The 25,038-nt window shown below is 41.0% G+C and overlaps 1 protein-coding gene across 8 annotated transcripts in view; it reads left to right on the forward strand.

The window, feature by feature from the left end:
- The window catches only part of SH3RF3 (SH3 domain containing ring finger 3), a 468,317-nt gene that overhangs the window by 206,454 nt on the left and 236,825 nt on the right, over positions 1 to 25,038 (forward strand). For all 8 annotated transcript variants that reach the window (XM_083174028.1, XM_083174026.1, XM_083174022.1 and 5 more), the window contains one exon: positions 21,359 to 21,634. In XM_083174028.1, coding sequence (XP_083030154.1) covers positions 21,359 to 21,634 — 276 coding nt within the window. The remainder of the gene's footprint in view (positions 1 to 21,358; positions 21,635 to 25,038) is intronic.

Raw genomic sequence — 25,038 nt, forward strand, 5'->3', positions numbered from 1 at the left:
ATTACAAAGATGTATCTGATACCCCTTTCCCACTGCAGGCTTTACACGTGTAAATGCAGTTTTTTTAGCCTTTTTAAACGGCTAGAGCTGCAGTGGGAAAGCTCCAGGTTGCTTTACACGGGTAACAAATACCGGTTTTTGTTACCCGTGTAAAAAGCAGTGTTTTTAACGTGTAATAGCCGTTTTTTCGGCAGTGGGAAAGGGGTAGCCCTTTACCCGTTAAAAAAAAAAACGGCATGGGGTCCCCCCCCACTGCCGAAACCAGCACCAGGCTGAAGGAGCCGGGGCTGGTAATAAAAAATCAGGAAACCCGACAAATAGGGGTTCCCTGATTTTTTACAACCAGCCCCAGGCTCCAGGTCCGGGGCTGGTTCCCAAAATACTGGGACAAAATGACTAGGGGTCCCCCGTATTTTAAGAACCAGCCCCAGGCACAACCAGCCAGCAGGGTAATGCCACAGCCGGGGGACACTTATGATATAAGTTCCCGCGGCCAAAGCATTAACCCTACCGACCAGTCAGCCTGGCCAGGGGCCCTGGGGGAGTGGGGACCCCCCCAATAAAGGGGTCCCCCCCCTCCAGGACTTACCTGACCAGGCTGAAGCCTGGTGCTGTCCCCGGTGACCCTGGAGCGGTGGTCACCGGGCTGATGGTATTGTGTAAAAAATAGAATAAAAACCATTGTCTTTTACTGGTGAACTATGAGTCCCAGCAAGCCTCCCCCGCAAGCTGGGACTTGGAGAACCACAAGTCCCAGCCTGCGGGGCATTAAAGGGCCCGCTGGGTCTTGTAGTTCCACAGTAAAAGAAAGAGTTAAATAAACACACTGACACACGTGAAAAATAAAAGTTTAATACATACATAACACATACATACTGATACTTACCTTTCTTGATCCCGTAGGTAGCCCTGGTCCTGATGTCCTGGTCCGTGTCGGCGTCTGTATCCAGTCGGCATCCCTGTCGGCGACGGCGTCGGCGGTCCGGAGTCCGAAGAAATCCATTTGGGAAGCTGTGGAAGGAAATCCTACTCACCTGTCCCAGCGCGACGTAGTCCAGGTAAGGTCTTTGCAAAAAAAACAAACCGACACCCGAACCAAGCGGACTGACGGAGACGCACGGTGTGTTTGTTTACATCGTGCGGCTCCGCCTCCCGAATGCCGCTATTGGCCGCCTTGCGGCCTAGCGGCTCCTGATTGGCCGCTAGGCCGCAAGGCGGCCAATAGCGGCATTCGGGGGCGGAGCCGCACGATGTAAACACCGTGCGGCTCTCAGCTGTGTCCGCTTGGTTCGGGTGTCGGTTTGTTTTTTTTGCAAAGACCTTACCTGGACTACGTCGCGCTGGGACAGGTGAGTAGGATTTCCTTCCACAGCTTCCCAAATGGATTTCTTCGGACTCCGGACCGCCGACGCCGTCGCCGACTGGGATGCCGACTGGATACAGACGCCGACACGGACCAGGACATCAGGACCAGGGCTACCTACGGGCTCAAGATAGGTAAGTATCAGTATGTATGTGTTATGTATGTATTAAACTTTTATTTTTCACGTGTGTCAGTGTGTTTATTTAACTCTTTCTTTTACTGTGGAACTACAAGACCCAGCGGGCCCTTTAATGCCCCGCAGGCTGGGACTTGTGGTTCTCCAAGTCCCAGCTTGCGGGGGAGGCTTGCTGGGACTCATAGTTCACCAGTAAAAGACAATGGTTTTTATTCTATTTTTTACACAATACCATCAGCCCGGTGACCACCGCTCCAGGGTCACCGGGGACAGCACCAGGCTTCAGCCTGGTCAGGTAAGTCCTGGAGGGGGGGGACCCCTTTATTGGGGGGGTCCCCACTCCCCCAGGGCCCCTGGCCAGGCTGACTGGTCGGTAGGGTTAATGCTTTGGCCGCGGGAACTTATATCATAAGTGTCCCCCGGCTGTGGCATTACCCTGCTGGCTGGTTGTGCCTGGGGCTGGTTCTTAAAATACGGGGGACCCCTAGTCATTTTGTCCCCCGTATTTTGGGAACCAGCCCCGGACCTGGAGCCTGGGGCTGGTTGTAAAAAATCAGGGAACCCCTATTTGTCGGGTTTCCTGATTTTTTATTACCAGCCCCGGCTCTTTCAGCCTGGTGCTGGTTACGGCAGTGGGGGGGACCCCACGCCGTTTTTTTTTTTAAAATTCTCCCCCCCCCCCCTATCTTTACACTGCTTAAACGGGTTTTTAAACGGGTAAGTGTGAATGTGACAAAAACAGCTTTTAAACGGTAATTTACCGTTTAAAAGCTGCAGTGGGAAAGAGTCTTTATGGCTCTTACCCGTTTAAAGACCCGTTTAAAAAAAACGGGTCTTTACCCGTGTAGGCAGTGGGAAAGCAGCATGAGTGTCCAGCAACCTGCCACCCTTAGCTAATCTGCACACTTTCTGGGATATGTTTCTGTGATATTTCTCTCCTAATACAGCTTCAACCTTCAAAATTGAAATGTATTTAATTCGTACAGTGAATCATCTTGCTCTGCCATAAATTGTGGATTACGCAGATAATTTGTACATCTCCATGAATAACTTTAAGACTAGCAAGACTGAAATATGCCCCAGGCGTACCCCAGAGACAGCTGCATTAGTCACTCATTGTATTCAGTTCTTCTTTCAGCTCAAAATCAGCAGCTTATTTGGATCAAACAAAAATTGAGTTGGATGTTACCACTGTGTATACTTATTGAATGTGCAAAAAACCATGCTAACACAGTTATAATCGAAGTAAAGGTCATATTTTCATTGGTTAGTTTGGATCAAAGTATTACACTAGACCTTGCAGTAAATGTCCATTACACAATAAGCCACACATTGTAATGTCCATAACACAATATGCCACACACCGTAATGTCCATTACACATTATGCCACACACTGTAATTTCCATTACACATTATGCCACATCGTTATGCTTATTTCACTTAATGAGACACACTGTAATGCCCATTATACATTATGCCACACACTGCAATGTTTACTTAACTTTATGCCTTACACATATTATGACACACACAATTATGGTGCTGACACTATTTTATATCCCACATGCAAAAAATGCCCCCTTCAAATTATGTACCACTGTAAGGCTTCTAATTAGTTGTTGCCTGGGGTTTTATAGAAAAAGATGCAGCTTTCTGCATCTTCTCCCACCGGTGCCAGCAATCGCGTATTCCAACATTAATGCTATACATGCCTTGGCATTTTAGTGCTTCTTTTACAAATGCCCCCTGTAGTGCCGTTTACCCACATAATGAACCCTTTAGTGCCGCTCACATCCCTTACAAACGTAATGCCATCACTAGTGCCTATTTCACACATAATGTCCCCTGTAGTGCTGCTTACACACCTAATGAATCATGTAGTGCCGCTTGCACATATAATGGCCACTAGTGCCAATTGCACACATAATGCCTCTGCAGTGTTGCTTAAACACATAATGCCCCCTGAAGTGCCGCTTACACACACAATTCCCCTGCAGTGCTGTTTACACATATAATGCCCCCTGTAGTGTCGCTTACACACATAGGGTGACATGGTAAGGTTCCAAAATCACAATAAATCACATTTGAAAATCGCATTTTTTGTCCAAAAATTGCAAATGTAATTAAATGCGGTTTTGGGGTAGAAGTGGAATTCGCATGTGATTTCTGGCAATTTTTGGCCATGGAAATGTGCGAATTTTGGTAATGCAAATCTGCAATTTTTTACACATGGTAATTTGCGGGTTTTTTGGTAATATTTTTTTTAAAAACGCCGTAGGGTCCCCCCTCCTGAGCCAAACCAGCCTCGAACTCATTGAGCCGGTCCTGGTTCCTGAAATACAGGGCCAAAAAAGGGTAGGGGTCCCACGTATTTTTGAAATTAGCAATAGGATACAACTGTCTATTGTGTCATGCCACAGCCGGGGGACACTTTTTACACAAGGTTCCCCGGGCGTACCATGACTACCATGGTTGTCAGCCCTGGACGAGGTTCGTGGGGGAGTTGGGACCCCCCTCATTAAAAGGGTTCCCCTGTCCAGGCTGGGTGGTGGGGACCGGGCTGATGAGTAAAAAAATAGATAAAATCATATTGCTTTAGGAAGGAGAACTAGAAGACCCAGCATGGGGGCATTAATGTCTTGTAGTTCACCTGTAAAAAGAATGTGGAAATAAGGAGACACACATATATGAGCAATGCTAACTAATGGTGTGTGCTTATTTCCTATTTCTGATGTTGATAGAATGACAATGGCAGTATGAATCCACAGTGTTTCATTTTACACTGTACACCCTTCCCATTGCCTACAAATAGCTTGATATACAGTATTACATCTGTTCCTTACATCCAAGACACAGCAAAAATCTACCCACAAGGAATATTGCCAGGGGCATTCACACTTCTGCGCAGTATTTTTGGATTACAAAGAATTAGGTATTAATGGCTCAGTTTCATACTAAGAGTTGCCACTCCCACTGTACATACAGTATACAGTGTACGTTCAGAATTTAATGTCTTTTTCAGGTCAGTAATACTAAATGTACACATTTATCTATCATTCATGTATCAAGGATTTAACCAATTTGTTTGAAGAACAGTTTTTTCCGATTTCCAAGGTTCCAACAGACTTAACTGATAGATTTTGTGACTCTGCCATGTTATTGTATAGTGTATGCGCAGCTTAAGAAACTTCCAGATCACCACTAAATAGTCTAGTGTTTCAGACATGAGCTATCAGGGTAAAATAAACAGTTTACTACTACTGTACCATTCCACTGCATCTCTGTCAATATATATATATATATATATATAGTGTGGCGAGCGCAGCGAGACCGAAGTGTGGCGAGCGTAGCGAGCCCCGTGAGGGTACACGGATTACTTTACATGTATTCCACGTTCCCTTGCGGGGCTTGCTGCGCTCTCCACGCTTCGGGCTCGGTGGCTTGCTGCGCTCGCCACGCTTTGGGCTCGGTGGCTGGCTGCGCCCGCCACACTACATAAAATCTACTCCACGCCGACGTGGATAGTGGTGACGCTTCGGGGTGACGTGGAGAGTGGTGATGTTTTACCATATTAACTACTGAGATCACATCTCACATCTCACGCCACAAAAAGCCATGCGATGCGATTTCACAACGTTAGCGTACGTAGGAAATCTGGGCGCCCTGTTAGGAAACAAGTACCGTATATAAATACATTGGAGACAGTACAAAAACTAAATTGGTACATAGCTTAAATCACAAAACTTACTCAGAAAGACTAAAAAATCTCAATATGTATAGTTTGGAGCAGTGATGGGAAAGGGGGGACATGATAGAATTTTTTTAATATATCAAGGGTTTTAACCAGGTCCAAGAGGGAAACTTAAAATGAAGGGAAGTCGTAGAATACAAGGGGACCTGCACTAAAAGTGGAGGGATGGTGGTTCAGGGGAAATCTGAGGAAAAATTACTTTACAGAAAGGGTAGTGGAAAGGTAGAATATCAGGGGAAATCTGAGGAAAAATTACTTTACAGAAAGGGCAGTGGACAGGTAGAATAGCTTCCCTTCAAAGGTGGTAGAGGTTAAGACAATAGAACAATTTAAACATGCATGAGACAGACAGGAGGATATTGTTACAAAAGAAATAAGTAGGGTTTTGTGGAACAATCTGTTTAAAAAAGGGGCAGACTAGAGGAGCAGAATGGTTATCTGCCATTAAATTCTGTGTTTCTATGTTTAAAATAAAATATAAATGCTTTGTTTATTTAATGTGACTGATACAGCTAAGTAATAAATAATCTTTAACATATACATATCTCCTCAAAAAGTTGTTTGTACTTGTATAGTCTCCAAATTGTAGCACACAGCAACATCCACAACACAGTTTGGTTACAGTGCAGCTACTGTATAATTACAGCGAATTGTTTTAGCTGAGTTACGGTAGAATATTTTTTGTTCTGTTAACTGAAAGGGTATGAGATGTGTTTAAGCCTTGTCATTAAATGGGGATAACTGGCATGGGAGTAAAAACAACATAGAGATTACCAGTAAGCAGCCATATGAGTCTTATCTGAACAGGAAGTTTAGGTTACAGAGTGCATTATGAGGACACCAATTCTCAGCATGAGCCATGCCACAATATGTATCTTGTTTATTAAAAAGATAATTATAAATAAGAGAAAATAATGAATGCGATATATCTGTCTGTACTCCCTTTCCCCTCTAAAGTATGCAGGTTCATTGTTGTCACATTTCTTTAATTCCTTAGAGATTATATTTACATTTTTCTGCAACATCCGATCAAGACTTTACTGAGGATTGTGGAATAATAGAAGAAAATGAACTCAAGCTTTATTAGTATCATGCTGAGACAGGTTGTGCCCCATATGTCTGTGCTAAAATCATTTCTTCCTACAAAGGTTACACATTCTATTTCAGAATTACTGTAGCCCCCTCATTTCTCATGATGGGACCTATTTATCCAGTATTTATTTATTTATGGAGGGATGTCCATAGAACTTTTATTTTGAAACCATTATTAATAAAGGGCCTGATACATATATGGAAAATGCCATTTACACTTTTTTTTAATGGGCCTATTCATGATTAGGGGTCTTATAGGGCCGTCTTATATTCAGCAATCTTCAAAAACCATCCTGAGCTTGCTTCTGAAAATTAATGAAACCATCAGATGGCACTAATTTCCTGCACCCGGCTTCTCCCTATGGGAACATGGTCTGGTGTTGCAAAGAGGGATCTGAGCAGATCCTTCTCCCTCATTCACAGTGAGTTACCTTCTGCTGTGCCCATGAGTGACCTGAGGTTATGCATGAGCAATAGGAATACCTGGCACTGGTAAGTATCAATGCTGCTGAAATCACCAAGTTACTGTTACTGAGAAGCAGCTGTCCTCTCATTGGTGAAATGCTGAATTCCTTTGGAAATTAAATACCCACCACCGTCATTTAATGATGTCTAATGTCCTTCTCACATAATAATTAGTATAAAATATAGTTAAATAACTACTTCGAAAATTGTCATTGGTACAAATGTAAAGATTCATTCAAATATATGTATCTTAATCGGATAGAAACATTATTTATGCCAGTAGCTTCAAACTTAGATTATCCAGTTTTTCCCTTTGATAACAAGGCAACAAGTGCCACATTTTCCACAGCCCACTGATGCCTGCTTTTCACCAGCATGCAATACATTGGGCAGTATCCAATGATATTAATTGTCATGTGCAGCAAATCCTGTTTAGGATTTGCTGCACTGTCGCCGTGTTCCGGAGGGCTGGAGCCTTCGCTGCCAGCCGTCGCTGTCACACTATTCAATGCAGCAGCGGCTCGCTGCCCCTGACGGCGATTCTTAACCCCTGCGGAGGACGCCACAGGGAGCCAGGGGATGGCGGCAGGCAGGGAGATGGAATTCACGCTGCCTGCCCCAGAATGTATGTGGGGGGAGCTAGCAGGGGACCGGGTAGGGAGCCGCTAGCACTGCTCCCGATCATGCATATGTAATGATCGGGAGCATTGAATATATGAATATGTAATGAGCGGCTCTCGGCTCCTGGCCCCCTGCTGGCTGTTATGTGTAAAAAATAATATATTTTTTAAAATTAAATATATATTCATGTGCTGTAAGCACATGACGCATCGCGAGGCACCGTGCCCGACGCATCACGAGCGCAGATTGCGATGCGAGGGGATGCGGTGCACTTTAAACTGTGTCCATTTCAACTGTGTTGACATTCAGGTAAAAAATTAGTGAAAAACCCAATGTCGACATTTGATTGTCGACATTGGCATTGTCGAACTTATGACCTGTCGAACTAATGACCTTTTGACCTACAACCATGTCGACCTTTTCCCATGTCGACCTATACCCATACCGACATTTTCCCATGTCGACCTAATGACTGTCGACCATCATGCTGTAGACCAAATGATCCCAACCCGTATGGGTAAGATGTAAAATTGCTTTCCAACCATCACCAGCAAATGTTCCATATGGTTATCAAATAGAAAACATTCAAACTAGTGTAACACTGATTAATAGCATCAGTACTTTAATAAAAATAATTGCACTAGACTAGAGCTGGCCAAACTTGTCCTCAAAAGCTACCAACAGTCCATGTTTTTCAGGCAACCTATAGAATGAATGAATGCAGCATGTTTGAAAATGTGACAGTTAGTAATGACTACAGCTGTGCACCAACTAGGTGATTTGGAAAACATGAGGTTCACCGCATATGCAACGAGCCCGCTGCATATAGTGGCGAGCCTCACCATTTTGATGACCGCACTTACCGTTTCCACCTCGCTGAAAAGAGCCAGCGAGGTGGAAACAGTGAGTGAAGGGGGCTCAGTTGAATACTGACCTGCGAGCTATGACGGCAAGCTATCGGCACTGCTCGCCGTCATAGCTCGCTAAAATGCATTGAATACTGCCCTTTACCTTCAGTCCCATTAAACTGTGTTTATCACTCCATCAGCTATTGGTTTCAATAGGAAGGAGAATGCTCATTGAAGAAAGATGCTGTATATTATTATTATTATTATTATTATTATTATTATTATTATTATATATATATTATTATTATAATTATTATTATATGAGTGATTTTGTGGTGAAGTCACTGTTTAGTGTTGTTGCTGCAGTGTTCTAGGACAGCTGTTATATTCCATTATTGTTATACTGTAGACATAAAAGTGTACCTAAACTATTTCTTGCTAGAAATAGCTGGTAATTGTTTAGTTTCACGGCAGCAGCTTACGCTACGTTTGAAGCTACGTTACTCATTGCTGGAGCGTCTCATTGCTGGAGCGTCTGAGACGCTCCTGCGTCTAAAACAGATAGAGTGCCTCTCCGCCGGCGCCAGCACGATCATCTCTCCACCAAAGAGAGGGGATCATGCTGGCGCCGGCGGTGTGAGAGAGGCGCTGACTAGGCTTGCCAGGGACGACGGGGACAGAGATGCAGTTCCCGGCAACAGAATGGTAGTTACTTGTGTAGTTTCACGGCGGCAGCCTACGCTGATAATGTAGCTTACCCTGCCGCTCTGAAACTACACAAGTAAGGCAGCCAGGGACGCTACGCTACTTCTGACTGACTACGCTAACTACACTGGACACGGAAACACTACGCTAATTCTGACAGGTACGCTGCCGTGAAACTAAACAAGTACCAAATAGATAAATCTGTATTTTAGTTAATGAAAAAAATTATTAAAAATGCATGATATAATATGGAATCTATTCTAGAAAAATAAGCACAACTACAGCAGCTCACTACTCACAGGTTACAGATTCAATGCATAAATTAAAAGGAATCTCTGATCACATGACATCACTGAACAAAGGGAAGGTGTAGCTAACACCGCTCACCCTAACAGCAATGCAGTGTGTGTTCTCTATATAAAAATGATCTGGTGTTTTTGTTTTTTTACTTATAATAAACAACAACTTCTGAAATGTATCTATTTTATATCTATTTGCCTAATTGAAATGGGTGACAATATAATAGAACGATGTCACACATTGAGGTGAGGTCAAGATTTGTTATTAGACAGTGTTGCTCTACAGTTTAATCATCCCTTATCAAAGTATGTCTCACAGAAAGTTCTGCTGGCACTGGAGGATGAGAGAGAATAATAAGATTGTGCCCAGAAGGAGGAGCCCATGTCAGCACATTCACATTGTAAAGTGCCTCTTAATCACTGCGGGGAGAGTGTGTGTCAGGCAACTGCAATTAATGAGCTGTCTCTCTTTGATAAACTGGATAAGGTTACAGGATCCAGTTAATTTGAAGCTGAGTAGAAAACATTTTCAAGTGACAATGATTCTATAAAGCATTACTAATGTAATGTTTTTACTAGTTTGCTCAATAATTTAACATTGCTATGCATGTTAATAGTACAGATGTAGTGATCAAGTATATATATATATATATATATATATATATATATATATATATATATACATACGTGGGGGAGCGGCGGCACTCTGAACAAAGTATAACACAGCAGACAGATATCCGACGTTTCTAGGCCCAGTGGCCTCAATCATTCATGATTGAGAGCTTAACAGAATATGTTTCCACTATTGAAATAAATATTTATAAATAAATAACCTATTACCACTAAATGTTGGTACTCTCATAGATTAGTGTTTAACTAATCCAATTTGGGACAGAACCTTGACAGTATACAGAACATGCATTTTTATATGTAACACCTATATTTATTTACTTTGTTTGGATGTCTAGCAGATTAGTGCTTGGACTTTAGATATTGTGCCCATTGCACATTTGCATTATTTACTGGCCATAAAATGAAAGATTTTATTTAAATATTTCTAGCAACACAATTTATCCATTAGTAGGTTACAGTGCTCACCGTTACTGTATTCTGGTCTTTTTTTATCAACATAGGATTATTTGGTTCTCGTTCTCAGATGGAGTTGGTATCATTTTTTTGTAATATATCTTATTTAAATCTGTAAAGCCTACTGGATATTGTAAAAGCATATACATGCCCTGAAAGTTTCATGCGTAATTGGTGCACAGTATATGCTACTGTACAATATGCAGTCAGCACAGAAGTCGCACGTGTGTGATTGGTGCAGCAAGCATGGGCGTGGCCGCATCTGTATTTGGCTGTCTTCTTGTTTGCAGCATAAACAGTTTGACTAGTAAAAATAATGTAGCTTTCCATGGTACTGAACTACTGAAACTTGGCTTTTCTCCATTCTGAAATCACCATTGTAATAAACATGTATATAACACATATTTTGACTAGTCCGACTCCTAATATGTTCTTCTCTGAGTAGCATAAGCCTACCATGCTGCATATCCAGAGATTGCCTTTTGGGAAGTATGCGTGTCAGGATGGGTAGTGGTTTTGGTACATTATCAAACTTTAATTTTTACAATTTGCTACACATGTTTTACTCTATTGTTTTATAATAAGGTGGCTAAACATTTTTCAACAAGTACATGTGAAAAAGTGAACGCTCATTTTTTGTATCACTTTTATTTATCTATTTTATTTAATTATCTCCCTGCAGTATTTTTTTTTTGCTGATATGTAAATCCAGCACTTGTTTTTTGTACCATTTTCAAGTGTCCTGAGTGCCATCCTTTCTATTATGGAATACATACAGTATGAGAGGCCCACACTGGGAAAGGCACCTGGAGCAGGGTTGCCCAATTTAAAAGGACCACACCAGAGGGCCGTGGATTACTGGATATATATATATATATATATATATATATATATATATATATATATATATATATATATATATATATATATATATATATATATATATATATACAAAAAATATACAATGCGCAAAGGAAAAATAAGTCTTTGATTAGGTATTAAAAACCAGTCCCAGTGGTAAATAGTTTCAATCATCCTTGTTGGGCACAGGTGGGTCTCAGCTCCACAGTGTAAGATTAAGACAGCACTCCGCTTAAAAAGCTGGCAGCTCCACGTTTTTGAACCAAAGATGGTTCTCCTGAATCCAAACAGGTGGTGGTTTATCTAAAAAAGACAATGTGGGTGCTCCAATAGTGCAAGATTACCACTTTTTAAAAACAAAATTTATTTAAAAATCACACAGAACAAGGGATGGGTAACGTACCACAGAAAGCGGCTTACACATTGCCGCAAAGAGACAGCATAGGACATATACAGCACCTTACAAATGTTGGAGAGGTCACACTCCCGGGTCCACGGTTGTACTTGATGCTAGGCCATGCCCCTATGCCTTTCGTCAAGGTTCTTAAAAGGTGCTAACATATTCATGTTATAGCCGATGCTTTGTTAGGATGTTTACGACACTTGATAACAGAGCTGGATTATTTTCACATAGGAGGTAACCCAACGTGTTTCGGAAACATGTGACTTCATCAGGGGTTGTCCAGTTCGGACATTCTGACACAGATACCCCAGCAGTGCACATCTAATAGGGTCAATTGTGTGGGAGCTTAATTAGCTTTTTTTTTGTCCATTGTCCATTGATTACTATGTCACAGACCTAAAGGGCAATTGTGTGGGAGCTTGATTAGTCTTCCATATACTGTCTGTTAGACTTTTACTATCCGGTTACAGACCCAAAGGAACTGTTGAGAATATTACGTTGGCCATCGTGACGTCTATCTTGGAAACTCCTGGCAGAGAGCAAACACGAGCGGTGTAACATCTTCCCTGGAACTCTGAGAGACGCCGGCTGTCCGGAGAACCAGGTGATCCCGTGCAAAAACATCTGAAGCGGTGATTATTACTTGTGGAATGCAGCTTTGCCAGTGAGGATTGTATATATATCTAGTGGTATTCAGCCCACTGCTGAGGTCAAACTCGGTACGAGTCCTTTTTATTGAGTGTTTTTTACCTTGTTTTTTAAAAATAAAAAAAACTTTATTGCACTATTGGACGCCCCCCTCTATCTTTCCATTTCCTTTATATATATATATATATATATATATATATATATATATATATATATATATATATATATATATATGTGTAGCAAGAATCCGGCACTCTGTGGTAAAGCAAAAAATAGTACAGCTTACTGTTAGCTGGAATTGGGCTGCGGTGCCCTCCAATTGAAGTCCCAAGGGGCAGCAAATGTAGAGGCAAGAAGGAGGCGGCACTCGTCAGGCTTGAAGAAAAAGGGTCCTTTTAATACCGACCGTTTCGGGGTTACCCCCCGTCGTCAGGGCAGGACAGCAGATACAATACAGGTACAACAAACAATGACATATATACCCAGGCGGGACATGCTGCATTGCCAGACAGGAACAGGAAGTGTCCTGTCAGCTGCACACGGCCCCCGTGTCCGGCAGTCAGAGAATCCCCAGCAACGCATGTAGCACTAATTCGGTCCATGTCTACCCGGCCGGAAGCACCGCCGGGAGCTTCAGCCCACATTAATGTGTAACTTCCGCCCTCCAGCAAAGCACTCTCCTGCCCGCGCCAACCAAGACCGGAAGTGCGTCACGCTAGCCAGGACTCTGATTGGAACCCGATCGGTTCCCTAGCAACGCATGTAAGCACAAAACAATGCACAGTTATACACTATCACCGGGCAATTGCAATAAGTACATACATGTAAAAAACAACAGCTGCATGAAACACCACAGGTAAGGCTGTTGTACATAACCAGGTCCAGCACCATAATAAATCAGGAAACATAAAACACATGGAAACATACAGACAAACGAATGGCTTATATATTGAAGCCTAAAAACAACAGTGTCCCAAATGGGCAGACGTCACTCACAGTAAAGCTCAAAATTGAAACAATATAGGGGGGCACATGAGAGCACAAGGCAGTGCAAAATGAGCGTGGTAAAAATAGTGTAAGATGTTTACAAAAACACTGGGTCCCTGAAAAATGTACGCACTTCCGGTCTTGGTTGGCGCGGGCAGGAGAGTGCTTTGCTGGGGGCCGTGTGCGGGGGCCGTGTGCAGCTGACAGGACACTTCCTGTTCCTGTCTGGCAATGCAGCATGTCCCGCCGTCCGACAGGTGAGTCCGATCGGTTTGCTAATTGGGCACTGGGGGTGTGTTCTATGTACTGGGTATATATGTCAGTGTTTGTTGTACCTGTATTGTATCTGCTGTCCTGCCCTGACGACGGGGGGTAACCCCGAAACGGTCGGTATTAAAAGGACCCTTTTTCTTCAAGCCTGACGAGTGCCGCCTCCTTCTTACCTATATATATATATATATATATATATATATATATATATATATATATATATGTATGAATATCACTAGTTTAATAGATTGACACTTGTATACTGTATCTGTGTACAGCTAGATAAATCTCTGAATCTACATATGAAGTGCTACATAGTTATAAATACAGGCCATGTGAATTGAAAAAGACGTACTGTATTACCGTATATACTCAAGTATTACTCGACCCGAATACAAGCCGAGGCACCTAATTTTACAACAAAACACTGGGAAAACTTATTGACTCAAGTGGGACCCTCACTCGAGTATAAGGCGAGGGGGGCTTTTTCAGCATAAAAACTGTTCTGAAAAAGTAGGCTTATACTCGAGTATATATGGTAACCATTCTAAATGCACAAGTTCAAAAATTAGATTTAAGATCAATTCAAAGAGAGCGTGTCTTTAATACTATTCAATATTGACAAATTGTATAATTAGGGTAAGGATGAGGGTGGTGACCTGCCGACCGCAAGAGAGTAAGAGGAGGGGAGGTACTGTATAATTGTGTTTGCTAGCATAAGAGAGTTGACTTGATCTCCCAATGCAATTATGCTGGTTGTTTGACTGCTTAATCCCTGTCTTGTTGACATTTTGCTGGAGCCCCGGGGAGAGCAAGTACACTGATGGATAATTTTAATACAGGTATCCTCATACACTTTTGCTCTAGATGCACCAAATAGCCACCCCTGACACACCAGAGTCCTTGAAACGGAGCCGTACTTTTTTCTCAAAATTTGCATTTTATGCTGCTCATATACTTATGCGATGGGATTCGATGCAACATCGAAGTACGATGTCCTATGAATCTGATCACATTTTTGGGTGCAAAACTTCAACACCCGATGTCGCATGCCACCTTCCGCATCGGGTGCTGGAAGAGGGCAGACAGGGGGCGGAGGAGTAGTGTAGCACTAGCAGTAGCACTTGCGGGCGGCGGAGGGTCTGAGGAGGTGGAAGATTTTTTTTAAACACTTTGCTGCCCTGTGATTGACTGAGCTCTCTCAACCAGAGCTCACAGGGCAGCCCAGTGTTTTAAACAATTCTCCAACCACCACTGACACCCACCGAACACCATGCACTACTGCTAGCGCTACACTACTTTGCGGCCCCCTGCTACCCACTGATCCAGGACGGGGACTACTGAGGATACCAGCAGGTATGCCGCCAGTGGTCCCTCCGGCCCTCTCCCCAAACCCCACGCCATTGTATGCGTCCCCTCTGCCCCCCACCCGCGGATTGTATTAGAGCGATCGCATGTGGTTAAAAACATGTAGGGTCATTTTTTCAATACCAGGATTCGGGATTGAAAAAAGATCAATCCTGGGATTCCTGGGATCCCGGATTTGCCTCCCTTATTAAAAAAAATGGCCTCCCATAAACCATCCATCCCGCATATACTCACATGCCGATCCTGCCGATCCCAATCCCAGAATTTGCCACCCTAATTGCAAGCATAGTGTTGCTCAGAGTTCTGACAATGTGACCAGTATGTGTCCGATATTGCTGATAAGCAAGTTGTGGCATTGAGATGCTGGTGGGTTTCTCTGAACACAAGACAGCTGCTGCAACATTTGCATATCTTTGCAAATTCATTGCATACTGTATGAATTTGTGTCACAAATGGATTTGCATGCACCTCTGAATCATGTCCTTTGACTTTCAATGTTATCAGTTGAGCCCTATTTGGGTTAGACAGTCTCATGTTCATGCCTCATTCCTTTTATTTTTCTTACCATAAAACGGACCACTTTTGTCTTAGAATGTTTTTCTGTACTGATCTAAAGAGGAACATTACGTTTGATATATGATATTTATTAGTTCATGCAGTTACGCTAAGCACAGTGGGGTACCCTGGTAATGTTTGCTTTTTACTGCAGCAAGATGAAGTCATTGCCCTATTATTTTAGTAATAGACGAAAATTACAAAAGTGCAAAGTAAAAATAAAAAAACAATAAGATGTTTAACTATTTCAAGCAATATCTGTTGCAGAATTGGCAGCATTTATATTGCTTTTGGTACAAAATCTAACTTCGGCCCTTGGGCATGGCATATATTTAGGATGTGGTTGCTTAAGGACATTCCAATGTATATACTGTACTATAATACATCATAATAATAACACACTCCCCCCCCCCCCCTCCCCGCGCGGGACACTGAAAAAATTGACGGTCCCGCGAAAAATGGGACAGTATGGATAGATACATCTGTGCCACAGTCTCGCAGCATTTCTAACAGAACAAATAATACCATTAGCAGTAATATTATCAATTGTGACTGATAAGTAATTGTATGTTCAGTATGTAGGGTAATTAGGGCCTCATTCAGAGGTTCATCTGTATTTATGCAGTTGGTACAAATCCCTTCCATTGTGTACATCCATGTATGAATGTGCAAGGACTGAGTGCAAGTGTCTGTAGATTCTGTAATACCACCTGGCTCATCTGTAGGTGTCCCCCTGTTGCACACATCTGAGTTCATGCTGCACCTTTAAAAGTGAATGATTGAGTGGTCAGTGACTTCCTTGCAATACTTCCATAAGACAGACCAACTCCATGCAACTGTTTGCCTCCTCCCAGTCACTGTCTAGCAGTGCATGGAACATAAGACATTTCTGATACTGTGCGTCTTAATCACAATAGCTCCTTTTTGTGTAATGCATGCGGTGGTGTTTTAAGTGATAGGTGTTTTAAGTGATTTTTGCACTTGGCTTATCGGCATTGTGTGAAACTCTGGAACTTAGGGCCTTATTCACTCTTTCTGACAAAATCCTTCTTAGATGGACGAAACCATGTGCACTGCAGGGGGGCAGATGTTACTTGTGCAGAGAGAATTAGACCCCCACAGGCTGCTCCCCCCTTTATAATAAATGGACCCCACAGGCTGCTCTGCCTGTACATTCCCTCTTACCTGATCTTGACGCCAGACCGAGGCAGGCTGCAGCACGGAAAAGCTGAAGGGGATCTAGTCTCTACCTAGGTGAAAGTAAGGTAGAACACACAGAGTCTCTGTAGCGGCCTCCTGCACTAGGCATGTCCTCAGTTCTACTGAAGATGGGATGTGTCCCATAGAAGCCAATCAGATTCTATTTATTATCTTCAAGATGGTGCTAAATAAATAAGAAGAATCTGATTGGTTGCTATCCACAATATCCCATCTTCAATAGAACTCCCATCTTAGTAAATTGACCCAAGTGAAGAGTTTGAGCAACGCAACTCAGTGTTTGTGATTAACCTTCTTTCCCATAATGAGGAGCATGATTAGGCCAATCAAGCCTTTGGGTGTCCTGTGCCTGCTGGATCACAGCCTTGTTGCAGCACAGATATTATTAGATGAACATTCGGTACTTATGTAGTATCTGGGCTGCCGATTTAGAAATCGGATCGTATCGCATCGCATGCGACCAAATCGTATGCGATGCGATGGTCAAGATTTTTCCATAGGATTCAATGTTAAAATGGTCTGAGTCCATTTTAACATAGAATTCAATGGGAAAAAGGGGTCCTTTTCCTTTCCCCACTATCCAAGTGGGCATGGAGTTGGATATAAACCTGTGGCGAGCGTAGCGAGCCACCGAGCCCGAAGCGTGGCAAGCGTAGCGAGCCCCGCGAGGGGACACAGAATACTTTTTAAGAAATATGCGTCCCCTCGCGGGGCTCGCTTCGCTCGCCACGCTTCGGGCTCGGTGGCTCGCTGCGCTCGCCACGCTATATAAAATAACTCTATGCCCACTTGGATAGTGGGGAAATGAACAGGACCTTCTTAACATTGAATCCTATGCAAAATCGCATCGAATCGCATCGCATCGCATCGCATCTGATTGTATGCCTTAAGGTAAGGCATACAATCACAAAATCGGCAGCCCAGATACTACATAAGTACCGAACATTCCATTCATTATACTGTAATGAACTTCATGCAAAATTAAATTAAAATTAATGTAGCTGAAAAGTTCAATCATCAAATGTCTGGCAACAGAAATCAACCATATTACCTATTTGAGGCACAAGAGCACTCAATATTGAAATCAAACCTTAATATCAAACCAAAAACATCAGCAATAAATGGTCACATAAATAAATGCAGTAAACAGTTGTACATTAATATATGGTATTTCATCAGTATATATGCCATATTATCCATGTACATGGAAAAGGCATATATTGAAGTTTAGAATTCCAATATCCAATTAAACATCTTGAAATGACTATTATATAATGAGTATAATACTGCTCCTCACCTCTATGGAGGGAATTCAAGTGTGCGCGCTATAAGTCACTAGATGGTGCCCGATGGAGCAATACAAGTGTTGCTCCGTTCTGGGGATTCAAAGCACCGGTGCTGACATTACTGTTATGTTGCTCTGTCGTTTGGATTGGCTTGTATTTAGTATACAATAAATTGTATCGCTATGATATCCATAATTAATGTTAATATATAATACTTATTTTATTTATACAACTGATAAAAACTTCTAAGGTATTAATTTCAACATACTAAGAACAAAGAAACAAAATAATACAACTCATCCAAATTTGGTTCAGGCTTAATATGCTGATATACAGGTGTAAGGAAATATACATTGTTAACATTTTCTTTATTTTAATGCTATGTGAATAGTTATATTGGATAAACTTAGTGATACAGAGGCTTATTCGCTGCAGAGTGAAATAAAGATGAGCGCACAGAGTAAGATATAATACCGTCAATAAAGTATGACACTCGTCAGTCACGGTCGTTGCTGAATCACATTCAATTTACAGCACATTAGTACAAGGTTAAGGTTCTCCTCCTATCTAAGTGCACTGACAGAAGCTTGAGTAGAGATGGAAGCGCCTATTGCTGGGACGCACTATATGATCTGTGAAATTACACCTACCTGGCTGCATTATCAGCACTTTCTGTAGGTACAGTCATTTCGTTTTACAGAAAATGATAAACTTTGCCATTTGTTTTCATGCAGTTATCATTAAATCTGTATTTCACAAAATCCACTGTTATTAATTGGTTTTCAGTTCTCTCTGACCTATCTGCACTGGCCATTTTGGCTAAATGCATTTGACCTTTTTTCTTCTTGCTATAGTGTTGTTATGACCTAGATAAATCACCTACCTAACAACTGATAAGTTCAGTTTTCAACCCACCCCCCCTCCCGCCTCCGAAGCTAGTCTGCTTCTAGACAAGATAAGCTTACTGCCTATTCTCAATGTAAAAAAAAGGCTTAGTAATCTCTTGAATCTAGTAGGTATTCAGAGATGAAATATAAGGAAATTAAAGTAGTAATAGACATATTATACACAAGTTATGGTAAAACATCTCAATATCTCTGGACATGCCAAATAATGAGGTGGAAATTTACTAAGATGCGAGTTGTATTTCACATGAGATTGCTATGGGCAACCAATCAGAATCTACTTCTTATTTATTTAGCACCCTCTAGAAGATAATAGACAGGATCTGATTGGTTTCCTATAGCAACATCTCATGTGAAATACAACTCCCGTCTTAGTAAATTTCCCCCTAAATGTGTTATTCTAGCCAATCAAGTCTAAAACTGATGTATTATGTATTTAATATACTATATTACTTCATTTTCAGCAAGTATTTGAATGCTGGAATGCATTCTTTTCTTATTGATTTTCTTCTGGTTTAAGATCATAAGAACAATTTAATTTTCACCTACCATTGCCTTATTTTATCCTTGAATTGAACATGATCTACTTAAACATCAATGTATTTTAAAAGTGAGCGCATTCAAGCATTAACCTATGGCAGAGCTGCTCTAACCCGTAAGGCATGAGTGAAAATCAATTCCCTCAATTACTAAAGACCATGTTCAGAGCAGGGCTCTTGTATTGTTAATCTATGCCTTAGAACAATGAGATTTAACGAACAGGTTTTGGATAAATAAAAGGATTTAACAAGTCTACTTGACCTGTGCAGTTTGAGAAAACACTTTCTATCTTTTATTGGGATCAATCGGCGATTAACATACTTTAGAACATTTTTTTTAGCTTATTCTGGCAACTGAACTTGGCCCCAGTCCACATCTAGGAGTGCACGGAAAAGCATGGCATGCACTTTTATTTCACAGTAGTAGCTAGATACACTTCTTACACAGCATAAGCCAGGGGTTCCCAATCTTTTTTGAATCTAGATTATCAGAATTTTTTCATGGCACCCCTAGGCCAAAAAAAAAGCAAAATATATGTAACATTAAGTAGATTGAGTTTATAACTATATGCGATTCTTAGGGTCAGTTAAGCTGTAAAGGGCATTCTGTTTGCTTCTGTTTGTACACATTTTATGATTGGCAGCCACCAGCACTGGTTTGCCCATTAACCATAAATTATTTGAATTGGTCCTGGACCAAGTCTGGTACAGGAACTCTTAAGGACAAAGAACAATAATGGCACATATATAATGATAAAACTACTGTGTGTTTGCTGGTTACCACACTGGCTATTTATTGCTATTCATGATTGCCGTGATATAAATTTGTGTATAGCTTATTTTTTAAATATAATGTTTGCAGTGCATATAACTTGATTTAATTACTCTTGATTGATATCACAGTGAGCAACGTTAAGCTTCTGTTCATATTCTGCATTTGATGACCAAGGGCCTGGTGTTTTCTTTAGGTGCAGTACTGTAGGTCTCTCGAGTTAGCAGTATGTATTATTATCTATTAATCTCAATGTGACCTTCACAGTTTAACCAAAGATCTCAGAGAAATATAGATATTTTTATTAACATATGATATGGGTGTTTGATTTCTCTTATTCTTTCAACTGACAGGCTTTTAAGAACTGTTCATCGACCTACATTTGAAATAGGTTTTTGCATGATACATGTCACTGTAAAATGTAAATGGTACCACATAAAAACTAGCAGTAGCAATATATTCTGTGAATGAGGATTTCTTCATTTAATATTGTGGGTTAAGACTGGACACCAAGGGGCAAATGACTATAGAATTGTTTATCATTGATAGTTTAATTGTCGGTCAAAGTCACTGATGATTGGTGGCTTTCATAAACCGATGTTTAGTAAATCGAAGTGTGCTTATTTCCAAAATGATCAGAAATTCTTACACTCGCACCTTATCTATGCAAGGATCCAATTCAATTCATGCTCTTCACCCTAGCCTTGAAAAGAAAGTGGTTCAATATAAATAGATCCTCCTGTCTGTCTCCTTTCACCTGTCCATCCTCTGAGCTATCACCAACTGTATGATCATTATATGATTTGTATATGCTCTGAACTAAACCATATCTGAAATTTACACACGTCACGTCACCATTTGCACTTGTATGTTTTAATCTGTTTAAATGTTTTCTTGCCTGTCTCACATATATTTTGGTGCCCTATAAATAAACTATGATGGTGTTAAAGATTCTCATGTTATTATAAAATAGTAGCCACAATATTGAGGTGTTTTATTTTTGTTTATTGTGGATATACTCTATATATAAAGACAATTGGAAACACCCCAAAAGAAGCATGTACTATATTTCTAATAAGATTAACAAGACTCTTTTGTTTTGCAGCTTTAATAGCCTTCTGTAAGTTGAACACATGCCTCATATTTAAGTTATTTTAAAATTGTTCTTTTCTTTCTTAGAATATTTCCCAGCTGCCATGTGGAAGAGCACTATACACGTATGAAGGAAAGGAACCTGGCGATCTCAAGTTCAACAAGGGTGACATCATAATTCTGCGACGGAAGGTGGATGAGAACTGGTACCACGGAGAGTTGAATGGAAATCGTGGATTCTTTCCAGCAAGCTACATTCAATGCATAAAGCCACTTACTCAGACTCCCCCACAAGGCAAAGCACTTTATGACTTTGAAATCAAGGATAAAGATCAAGATAAGGATTGCTTAACATTTACCAAGGTAAAGAAAAAAAAAGAATATGGTTTGCATTAAGATACTAAAGATCATACTATATGGTTCCCCCCATTTCCATTCCCCCATCTTTTTAACTCTTCTATTTCCATTGTGGTCCACTTACAAGAAAGGCAGGTGTAGACTTAAGGGTCATTCATGTAAGTGAGAAATGTACCCTTGAAGGACATATGCTGTTATACAATATCTAGATGATGGCTATAAAAGTCTGTGTACTTTTATAGCCATCATGATGGGAGGAGATGTGCAGAATGGAGGTTTCCTATCAGGAGTGGAGAGAAGATATTCATGGAGGTTTAGTGTTCTAAAGCTTCTCATACCTCATTCTTTACCAGCAGGTCCTTTGAGTTCTCATAATCTATTGATAAGGTTATACTTTCAATGGGCTGGTGTAGCAACCAGCTGCAAACATTCAAACATGCAAAAGTAACCAATACCTTCAGTAAGGACAGTCCTGATGTCCCCTCCCTATCATCATTGAATAAATGTGCTTTAACCAAGATATATTTTTAGAGAAAAAGCCAAAAGTTTCAATTAATTTGAAAAGTGGTCCAGAAATGTTAATTTGCAGGACTAAAGTGGCGTTTTTATTATTTTCCTGATTTGCACTTTTATGTGTGACCACAATTCCAGAATGGTTTAAAAAAAGTTTCAAAATTAGAAAATGGGCTGCTGAGCATACTCCTTTTGTGAATTTTGCAATAAAAATAAAAAAAGGCAGTGGTGGGTTTGGTTGGTGGGGTTGGTAGGGCTGTTTTGGGGGTCTGCAACAGAGTTAAGAAATATGTCCTGTAATTTATATCAGATTCTATGTGTTAATGACTGACAACAGATTAATTTAATAGGTGACAAAAAGTCGCACTAACTTAATAGCCCTGGGCTTTAAGACCCTAGGCTACCACCTTTCTTCACCCCTGTTAAATTAGGTGGGATAATTGAATTCCCAACTTATTATTTTTGTATTTCTGCACCTTAATGAATTACATTTATCGGATTAATTTTAGCAGGTTAGCTGAAAACTTACTGCAAAAGTCTAAAGGACTTTCTAATGATAATCTGGAAGTAAGCAGAGGAGGCAGCATAAGCTATAATCAGGAGGGGACCCTACTTACATTTAGCCTGGAGAGAAGATGGCCAGCCCCAGGTCCTGGCACCTGCACAATGGCTATGGTATGTGCCAGGACAGGCACATGCAAACACCTGACTTCTATGGACGGCATTGGCTGCCTAAACACAGCCTGGTCTGGCAGTCACAGAGGGAGGAAACATGGGGGTCGTTGGCTATTTAACCAAAATAGACCTGCATGTTCAGCAGATGGGGACGATCATTAATGATATTGAGTGTACAGTACACACTAGAGCCCTTCTCAGCAATATCTTTTAAATACTCATCTAGTAAATATGGGGCTTAACATCTACTTTCCTCACATCCTTATCCTGAAAGGTTTATTTATAGCCTTCTCTGTGTTTGGTTTAATTCCCATTAGAGTTTGAGTCTTCCATATCCCAAAATCCCAAATTTTGTTTAACTGATATAGTGACACTTCATGCTAAATAGCTAAATGTACACAAACTTTGATTCATGCACAAAATTATTAACAATATTGTATAAAATTATTAACAATGTTGTATAAAATTATCTTCAGGCTATGGGGATCATCAATTAAGTCCGCTTTATTTCTTTTTTTTGCTAATTGAAAAAAAATAATGCAATTTACTATTGATTTTAGTCATGTTTTGCCGATGCAGTTTCACTTTGTTTTTAAAGTCGATACTGCAGCAATTTGAAACATTATTAAAAGCTGTCTAAAATGGTTGCAATTTAGACAAAATAAACCACACAGAACAGCGATTTACTTGCTGGTCCAAGTGTTTTTCAATCGTGCTGAGTTTTTCAATATTTGAAAAAAATCTTCACTTTAAATAAAGAGGACAGAATGTTGATTTGAATTAAAAATGGCAATAAGTGCAGTTTTTTTCGGTTGTTGAAAAATCCAGCACGGAATTGTATATCCCCTTATGCAGAGGCGTAACTCCGAATTAGGCGCCCCCGCAACTAAAACACACCTCCTTACCTCCGCCGCCCGGTCCATTGCTGCCCGCCGGGACCAGCAGATTCTCCTGTCTGTGGTCCCGGCACTCCTCCTGAATGTCACTTGCAAAATGGCCGCCACCTTAAAGCAGACCATTATTTAGGATGTAAGAGGAGGTTGCATCCTCTGGCATCCTTAATAAACATATGCTGTGAGGGGGCGTGCATTTTAAAAGTGACAATCTAACAGGAGGATCTGCTGTTCCCGGCAGGCAGAAGAGGAGGGGGAGGAGAAGGAGCAGGGGGAGGGTGCCTGTCAGCAGTGACATAATCGGTGGCGGCCCCTGCATTAACTCCCAGCAATAGCTTCTGCAGACCCCAGGGCGCCTCCAAGCCATCGTGGGGGCTGCAGAGCTATTGTTACGCCACTGCCCTCATGTGTAAGGTGAATATGAAACATACAATAATTGCATTCTGTGTTTAGACTTGGGTTTCACCTGCAAGATATGTCAATATGATAGGCAAATATTTCTGGTAAGCTTCTGTTCTATGTACAGTATGTCTGACTATATAGTACTGCATAATTTGTGATACCGCATGAATAAATGTTATGATGAGATGTAAAAAAGTTAATAAGAATGAAAGGTAACAGTGTGGCATTTGAAGTAATGGAGTTTCAAAACACGAAGCAGGCTTACCAGTTGTTAAAAAAATATATCAGGAGACTGAAATAAAGGCGAACAGAACAGAAAATAGCTACTGCACATTGCAAACAAAAGGCAGGGTGAGATCATATGCTTTAGTGACAGATCTCAACTATGAAGGTCAGTATCCACACAATGAGCAGTGCACAGGTTTAATTGGAGGGAAACTTTGCAAAATCTGAGCTTCTGATCAAGTGGATTGTACATGAGATGCCAGAGAGTAGGAAGGAATAACATGAAATGCCCCGTAGGGCACTGTAAAAAATATATGTGATCAGAAGCATTCTCAGTAGAAAGGTTGTAGAAATTAACAAGTGGATAAATTGATACTTTAGCATTAAAATTGGTGGATTAGCAATTGAACATTGATGGAATATTTTGTATTTTAGCACTGGTTATGTTGGAGTTGGATAGAATTTGGCATACAGATTTGTCCATATCCTCAAATGGAACTATATAGTCTTGTTTGTTGCACCAAAGACTCTTTGGGGTAAATTTACTGATGGGAGTTCTATTGAAAATGGGATGTTGCCCATAGCAACCATTCAGTTTCTATCTATTGTCTTTTAGAAGGTGCAAAATAAATCTAGTAGTAGTAGAATCTTCAATAGAACTCCCATATTTGTAAATTTACCCCATGACATGGGGCCTTATTC

Source organism: Crinia signifera, chromosome 2, assembly GCF_055691185.1.
Source record: "Crinia signifera chromosome 2, ASM5569118v1, whole genome shotgun sequence".
Taxonomy (NCBI): Eukaryota; Metazoa; Chordata; class Amphibia; order Anura; family Myobatrachidae; genus Crinia; species Crinia signifera.